Raw genomic sequence first — 8454 nt, 5'->3', positions numbered from 1 at the left:
GTCATGAAGCACCTTGGATAATCTCCAGAAATCAATTTAAAGGGTAATAAAATAATTGCTGATGTAATATTTTCCTATAATTATTACAAAAACACAAAATAAGTAAAAATAAGTATTTATATTTGTGTACAAGCAGTTTAGATTGTCAAAAAGCCTGTGTTTTTAGGGTTATTAACAAAGTTCATGTACTCAGACCAGTAATATTTGGGGTCACAAGTTTTTGCCATGGGTATTTTGTGGGTCAGAAGACAAAAAGTTTGGGAATCACAGGTCTAAACTATACATACAAGCTGAAACATATAAACACCTCCACTGATAATTGTGCGAATGTCTCTTAGCAAGTTACACTTTGATCACACCCTTATTATTAAACATTAAACTTCTGATTAGAGCCAGGTGATAAAACAATATGTATCATGATAGACACGTGATCAATATCAATAGATAATACATCCGATAGAATGTTGATCATTTCACTGAACACTGATCCACAACCGCACGGCATTCTGGGGGATGTAGGCAGATGAAAGGCTTTAGATGCTCAATGTCTCTCAAGTCAGGTAAGCAAGGTTGGTGGCATCAACTCACTCTTTGGTAAGCTAGGAAGACCCGACTGTGTCCAAGTTGAATTCAGCTAGCTGGTCATTTGTAGCGAAGTTGCAAACATTGGATGCAAACCACCCCTTGTATTATTTCCATCCACTCTGTGCACCAGCATCACCTCATGCTACCACCACAACACTTCAGAGCAGGCTTAAACCTGTGTGGTTCCTGAGTTCTCCCTAAACATCCTGACATCTGAGGGGGACAGATGAGCCATCAAACAAATCCCTTTTGCACTGGCAAAGAAAACCTACCAGCTGCAGTCAATCATGATCACAAGAGATGAGCAAATAGGTTTTGGCTTTGTTCAGTTAAGACATTCTGTAACCGTCAACACTGCTTATATATTATATATTACAAAACAGGTGAATGCACGTATACAAGGTGAGTCAGAAGTCACAGGACACTTTTTTATTTAAGAAAAAATAGAAAATGGCATATCTGAGTATCCCATCAAGTAACCATGTCCAGAGAATGGCCCCCACCATGAAAACTGTCAAATTGGATCAGAATTAAAGGGTGTCCTGTGACTTTTGACTCACTCTGTAAATTAGAGCTTGTATGCAAGTTTCTGACTCTCTGTAGATTAAAGAAATTCTACAACAAATTCAAGCTAGTGCACACAGATCTGTTAAAAAATAATCGAGGTTCTGTGTTTTATCATTTTGTCTTAGAAAAACAAACAGTTTGAGTCGATCAGTAAAAACCCAAATCCTGAGTGTGTCTGCTAACCCGCTACTGCAGATATGAGACACTTAATAATAAGATATTAATTTGATCTGAAATCGCCTTGATGAACGTTTTTGTTGATTTTGTCAGGTAACCTGAACGACCTGGTGCAGCACGGCCTCCGCGCTCTCAGAGAAACTCTTCCCGCCGAGCAGGACCTCACCACCAAGGTACCCAGCTGCCCCTCCTCTGGCTTTACATGTCACTCTGAACAGAGGACTTGTTTTTGTCTTCATCACTGTGTAAAACACAACCTGCACATCCCTCCTGTAATAAAACACCTGTGCACCACTGCAGATTACAGTCTGCAGTGGTTGTTAGTGAGGAAGGAACAGATCATTTATAATTATCTTATTCTTATAGAATGTTTCCATTGGCATCGTGGGGAAGGACATGGAGTTCACCATTTATGATGACGATGATGTGGCTCCGTTCCTGGAGGGGCTGGAAGAGAGACCACAGAGAAAGGTAACATCACTGCTTTAATAATTCTACTGTAGGTCATTTAATTACAAAAAAAATCTTTAAAAGTATTAATATTGCTCTTTTTTCTGTTTTAAAAATATAACGGCCATGTTCTTGCAGGTTGCCCAGCCGGCAGACGAACCTGCTGCCAGAGATGCAGCCGATGAGCCAATGGAGCACTGAGGCAGCCGAAGATCTGCTTCCTGTTGATCCCACAGCGACAACAGAGAAACTGTGAGGGGAAGGCTGCTGTCATGTGCCACTGTTTATTCAGATTAGTCTTTGCTTACATCAACCCATGTCACGTTGCTTTTCTATGGGTAAAGTACACAATTATACAAGTAATAAACTGATTTTTTTTTTGAGATGTGCTTTTGCTCTTTTTTTTTACAATACCACCACATGGAAGATAAATATTGCAGGAATCTAGTGGTTTATAGAAGATATTTCGTTTAATTATCCTTTCTATCCAAACACGTCTGTTTCTGGCAGCAGTAAAGCAACAATATGTTTTTCACACATTGTGAACAGAATTTTAAATCTGTATGTTTAGGTCAAACGGAAATAGAAATCAGGTTCTAGAAAAACTTCAATTTTAGGATTCTTGAACCTTAAAAAACCAGATTGCTACCTGATTGAAGATGAGAAAACTTCTGCATCTCACTGCGCATATCCTCCACATTATAGTGTTTTTGTTTTTAAACCTCTCAGATGAACTTATATAAAGATTTTACCTGACTGAATGTAGCACAAACATGCTGTCCATTTTAAAACCTATATTATGTGGAAGCACTTTCATTTTCTTAAAGGGATCCACGATTAGTTGAAACATTAAACTTTATATGATAAACATTTATTTTAACTGTAAAATAAAGACTAAAAATACGGAAGGCTGTTTAGTTTTGTAAGTTTTTAAAAATATATATTAACACGGACAGAGCCATTTTATTTACACGCAAAGCATTCTGGGTAAATGATGACATCAACTAGGTCATCGGTGCGAGGCTGCTAGTGAGCTATATCCACCCTGAAGGTTAATCTTGGACAATATCTGATGATCGACTCTTTTAAATGAAACCAGAGAGCGTTGACAGAGAGGAGAAGGTAGAAATGACTCAGCCTGTAACTGAAAATATGGATGGAGGACAACAGAGCTGCTTCATGGAAGAAGAACCTCAGCTTAGCCTGTTAGCCTTTGTGCTAGCACCAACGCTATATTGCCTTATATGTATCAGCTTGGTGCTAGCGCGACAAGCTAAACTGAGGTCCTCCATCCATATTTTCAGTTGCAGACTGAGTCATTTTTGTGTTCCCCTCTCTGTCATGTGGATGGAGGACCTCATTGATGAGAGGAGAATGTGTAGCGCTGAGCTAAAACATATATGGTGATAGCATCGGGGCTAACGCTAAAAGGTTCTTCTTCCATGAAGCAGCTCTGTTGTCCTCCATCCATATTTTCAGTTACAGGCTGAGTCATTTCTACCTTCTCCTCTCTGTCAACGCTCTCTGGTTTCATTTAAAAGAGTCGATCATCAGATATTGTCCAAGATTAATATTCAGAGTGGATATAGCTCGCTAGCAGCCTCACACGATGACCTAGCTGATGTCATTTACCCAGAATGCTTTGCATGTAAATAAAATGGCCCCGTCCGTGTAATATATTTTTAAACTTTTAGTTAAAAAATTATAAAAAGTGAACATCCTACAGTATTTTTACAGTCTTTATTTTACAGTTAAAGTATATGTTTATCAAATAAAGTCTAATGTTACAACTAATCGGGGATCCCTTTAACACATCCAAACCCTGATGAAATTCTACATCATTGGATTATTTTATTGAATAAATAGTTAAAATGCTGCTCTCACACTGGAATAAAATATGAGTGATTTACAGCTACGCTGCACACAGTTCAGTAAAAGATTACTGGTGATTTATTTTCATGCTATCACCAGTTTTTCGTGCTGCTGGAAGAACAGATTAGAGAACGCTGCGCCCCACCCAACAGGCCTGTCCGTGGAGTCAGTGTGCCGCTTTCTTCGCTCTCCTCCTCTTCCTCTGTCTGACTGAGCTGCAGGATGTTTCTGTTGCTGCTGGTCGGACCCACTCTCCTGACGTCTGCCGCTCCGGCACAAGCTCCGCCTCCTTCAGGGTCTCATCTTGTCGCTCCTCCTGGAAGCCCGTCACGCTGATCCGGGCTTCCTCCTCGTGCTCGAACACAACCCCTCTCTCTGGAGTCCCACCTGTGTCGGTCGCTGAGACCGCTTCTGTGCTCGGGTCTGCTCCCTGAGCCTCTTCTGCACCTGCGGCGTCATCGGGGAGGTTTCCTGTCTGCTTGTCCCAGTCTGTTTCGCTTCTTTCCTCCTGATCTGCCTCTGTTGGGCTGTGCTGACAGCAGCAGTGGGTCTGCTCCCAGCAGGGATGGAGTTCCTCAGGGTATTCTGCAAAAAGTTCAAACAACTTTTAATGTCATGCTTACGGTGCTCGTCCGGTGACATTAGATTAAAAAAATAATAATTTTGAGTAGCCTTGTCCCTTTGTGTGAGATCCAGGCATTGTTGGAGTCAGATTATATCTGAATAAGTTGTTTTTGTGTTTAGTGTTATTACTAAGTGTATGTTTAGTATTTGAGATGACAATGAACGCCCTAGGTGTTGGAGAACTGTTACCTGTGCTTTAAAGCTGCAACATATAACGCTAAGAATTACTTCATGTCTAACGTAAGTGACTAAAGTGTCATTTATTTCCATATTAAAATAAAATTTATTAATTAAAACTTGTCCATTCTAAGAATCAACAGCCTCTGCATAGAAATGACTGCAATAATTATCTCGTGGCCACACGTTGTTTACCTCATGGCCACAAAATAATACATTTTATTTTTTTTTTTTCTTCCTGCACTCTTTTCATTCAATAATGGCTTTTCTTTGTTTTTTTAAATAGACTTTTTTTTGATTTTTATAAATGAAATGAAAAATAATAAAGCGTAACCACATGATTTATTAATTTTTTTGATTTGCTGTCACTAGCTGAGCTCCGTACATTCTGGAAGATGGCGTTAAAAAACCCTCCATCTTCTATTGTACTGTATGTGAGCGTGCAGTGTTTACACACCCTCCCAGTCTTTCTGGGTCTTCTTCTCTGGTACGATTCCCTCCACCAGCTGGCCTTCCTGCATGACCCGAGTTATCTCTGTCAGCTGCTGCAGGAGGTTCTCCTCCTGGTCTGCAGTCACTCCCTTCAGCCTGCAGCGCACACACACACACACACACACACACTGATTCTCTTCAACTCTTCCTCTCATCTGGCCTAAAGCCTGGATCTCAACAGGCTTCATCTGTTGGTGACTAAAACCAGAGGTGTATAAAGTGCTTGAAATATAAGTAAAAATACCTCAACAGAAAAGAACTTTGGTAAAAATGAATTTCACTGCGCACAATAATTGGGAAAGTAAATGTACAAGTCATTTTACACACACTCTTAACAAATGAAGTGTCGAATTTACTTAACCAAACTGTGTCAACTGGTTCCACTAAACGGAGTAAATTGCTTTACATTTACTTAACCCAGTTTAGTGGAACCAGTTGACACAGCTTGGTTAATCAAATTCAACACTTCATTTTTTTTAGACTGCATAAACAATTCCTGTCATGATGAGTTCAGTCATATTAAAATTCGTAGCGTGTTACAAGGTTTTACATTTTAAAGTAAAGAAGTAATATTATCATTTGATTCTTTTCAATCTTTTTGACACTTTTCAATCTTTGATTGAAAAGATTTGATACAAGGTCAATGGAAAACACAAAGATGAACACAAGTGATATCTAAGAATGATTATTGTTGTTAGCAAATCTTGTTCTGACTTTAATCATTCTGTCTGCAGATGAACAGCATGTCATGAAAACCTAGGTCATTAAAGGATGTCATGAATTACTAGCTTAAACATGAAAGTATTAGATCCATTACAGTAACAAAATAAAAGTAAAAGCTGCAATTTTAAATAATACCTGTTTTTTTTTTCAAGAAAAAATACTTTAATTATTGTAGAACGGTTGAAATCTAACTTTAAGCTCAGAATTCTGACATATTTGTTTGTTTGTTTGTTTGTTTGTTTGTTTGTTTGTTTGTTTGTTTGTTTGTTTGTTTGTTTGTTTGTTTGTTTGTTTGTTTGTGGATTGACTTTTTCTCATAATTCTGAGATTAAAGTCAGAATTAGGTATCAGTATCATTCAACTGGAAGTTGTCTGAAGATGTCAGATCTTAGGGATTTTTCTGTGACGGTGATGATGGCCCCCTTCATTTTATTTATGGAGCAGTAGAAAACTATAGATAAGCATTATTTAGATTTTTGTTAACTTGTTTGGAACCCAGGTGGTAGAATTCAAATTAGTTCACAGTACAGAAGAGGATTAAGGCCATGGTGCAGGAAAAAAAGTGCATTCCAACTTTTTTTCATAGAATTCTGAGAAAAATGTCAATTAAAAGAAAAAAATATTGCACCAGGAAACAAGGATTCTCTTCTGTATATTCTTGTAGCTGTCAGGACAAGTTTTTTTAATTTCTGTTGAAATTTGCTTTACAGTTATTTTGTAAATTTATATTCCCTCCTCCTGCTCAGGCCAGTAGCACATTTAAAAAATAAATTAGCATGGGGACATTTAACTGTCAACGAGAGATCTAAACCATGATTAGGTGCAAAAGCCGTAATCAGAACGTTTTCTTAAAGGATGAAATGCAGGAATGTGTTTTTAACAGATGAAATACAAGTGATTCCTGACAGGAGACCACCCACCTGTCAGGTTGGTGGTGGGCACTGGAAACGATTTTCTCCATCACGAGCTCCGTCTCTCTCAGCCTCTCCTGCAGCTGGGCCAGCTCGAAGTCAGCTGGAGAGAAACAGGAGTTGAAACGCTGCAAATATTATTAACCCTGACAATAGTGGTGGGCTGACACAGAACTGATCTTTTTCTCATTTTATTTTATGTTTTATTTTGCTGACGCATCACAAAATGAGCTCATACCTCTAATATGAAAAGGTAAAATGTGATTTTAATCTAAAATATGACACAGAAAAAACTTTTCATTTCTTCAGAACAGATGTCTTATTCACCAGGACCTTTTGAAGTTAATCAATCATAACAAGTAAAAAAAAAGGAAGAGAAATGTAGAAATGAGATCAAAAGCTGTTGTGTTATAAACTCACTGATCTTTCGCTTCATGTTTTCAGAGCGAACCGGAGGAAACCTTCCCTCTGCTGGTTTGCTGCTGCCTTTAGATGTGATCTAACAGGGAGAGGATAACACGATTGTTTTATCCCGTTTCTTCCTGTCCTCACAGTTATTTTATTTTATTATTATTATTTTTGTTCTGGAGTGATAAGAAGTTATTTTTGACATTGCTGGTTTTGTGTTTAGCTGGATGTATTTTACCTTAAATAATATGTAAAGGATGTAGAGTAAGATCCCAAAGCCGTACACAGGGATGATCTGTCCTGCGAGGTTGGATTTGCCTCCGGTCCCTGCTCCGGTCCCTGCTCCTTTGGCCCTGGCTGTGGCCTCAGGGTTATGGGCCCTGGAGAAGCCGGACCCCGCTGCTCGCTGGCCTCGAGCCTCTGGAACGATCTGACGGTGCATCATGGGAGGAAAACGACCTGAACCTACAAGAAAAGGGAAAAGATCAGCTGAAAATCAACCTATTTGATCCTATTTGAAGATTACACAATAAAAAGCAAATTTTTTTTGTCCAACTGAATACTTTAAGTTTTATCACCACTGATGAAACAAAAAGCAGGAATGTAATTTTTGCATCTAAACTTTTCAACAATTTAGTTCTGGAAGGTCACAAATATTAAATTATTTATATACTTACATTACATTTAGGTTTCAAATAATTTAGTTAATCATTATTTTTGACACTGGTATTTTTTCGCCTAAGTTCATTTAGAAACCTTTATATTTTTATACATACACTATAATTGTAAAATAAATGGTAATTCTATGTTATAATGTTATAGGTTAAAGTTTATACTACTTTTCACATGTTGACTTCCTTTTAAAATCAACGTTAAAACAACATCTATACGTATATACAGTATATATTTTTGGTTGTGACATTTTTAATAAGTATCAATTATTTGTTTTTGGCGCCACCGTTCGGGAAGAAAGTGTAACTACAAGAGTATACATTCATTATGATGTCCTGCTAATATTATGGCTTTGAATTCTAAAAATAAATATTCAGACAAAAGTTATATTGGGCAAATATATTAAAGGCTTCTAATAAGCTGTGTGAACTGCTACCAAACAAAAAACAAGGGTCGTAGAGTATCCGAGAAAGGCGACGCACCCTCCGGCCGCTCGGCAGCATCCTTCCTCCCCCTGGACAGCAGCATCTTGGGAAGCAGCAGTGCGACGCACAGCACGAGGCAGGTCGCGAGGGTCACCTTTTGAAACGTCGATATCGCCATATTGACAGATACTAACAGTTTTCTTACAAAACCTACAAAGGCGGTATTGGGGCAAAAGAGCGTTAAGAAAATTGAGAAGACATGATGAGTCGGTTTGACTTCCTTGTTTAGCTGGAAGACCGGAAGTGGCCTGTGTGGCTTTTACAACGATTCACCGCTGGGTGGCGCCAAAATACAGTGTTTGCTTTACAAG

At 38.5% G+C, this 8454-nt stretch overlaps 2 protein-coding genes across 2 annotated transcripts in view; one reads left to right on the top strand and one right to left on the bottom strand.

Annotated features, from left to right (window-relative positions):
- Positions 1-2162, top strand: part of psma1 (proteasome 20S subunit alpha 1) — a gene marked incomplete at its 5' end in the record, with an annotated part of 5954 nt that extends 3792 nt beyond the window's left edge. Inside the window, 3 exon segments of the mRNA XM_014026830.1 lie at positions 1423-1502; positions 1696-1800; positions 1918-2162. Of these exon segments, the coding sequence (XP_013882284.1) occupies positions 1423-1502; positions 1696-1800; positions 1918-1980 (248 nt within the window). The 3' untranslated portion in view covers positions 1981-2162.
- Positions 2163-3610: 1448 nt separating this feature from the next.
- ric3b (RIC3 acetylcholine receptor chaperone b) lies at positions 3611-8388 on the bottom strand. The gene is made up of 6 exons (XM_014026822.1): positions 8141-8388; positions 7225-7451; positions 6999-7077; positions 6588-6681; positions 4910-5040; positions 3611-4236 (listed from the first exon to the last, which is right to left on the bottom strand). The coding sequence occupies exons 1-6, from the start codon at positions 8259-8261 to the stop codon at positions 3818-3820; spliced, it is 1071 nt and encodes a 356-aa protein (XP_013882276.1). The 5' UTR covers positions 8262-8388; the 3' UTR covers positions 3611-3817.
- Between the last annotated feature and the right edge of the window lie 66 nt (positions 8389-8454).

The sequence above is a fragment of the Austrofundulus limnaeus genome, unplaced genomic scaffold (genome assembly GCF_001266775.1).
Source record: "Austrofundulus limnaeus strain Quisiro unplaced genomic scaffold, Austrofundulus_limnaeus-1.0 Scaffold593, whole genome shotgun sequence".
Lineage (NCBI taxonomy): Eukaryota > Metazoa > Chordata > Actinopteri > Cyprinodontiformes > Rivulidae > Austrofundulus > Austrofundulus limnaeus.
Note: the sequence above shows the minus strand (reverse complement) of the source record. Positions and strands in the feature narration are given on the sequence as shown.

Coding starts and splice junctions, on each gene's coding strand:
- ric3b (XM_014026822.1), bottom strand. CDS start 8,261: ATGGCGATATCGACGTTTCAAAAGGTGACCCTCGCGACCTGCCTCGTG. Junction 6,682..6,998: donor AAACATGAAGCGAAAGATCA/GTGAGTTTATAA, acceptor GTTTCTCTCCAG/CTGACTTCGAGCTGGCCCAG. Junction 4,237..4,909: donor GACCCAGAAAGACTGGGAGG/GTGTGTAAACAC, acceptor AACTTTTTGCAG/AATACCCTGAGGAACTCCAT.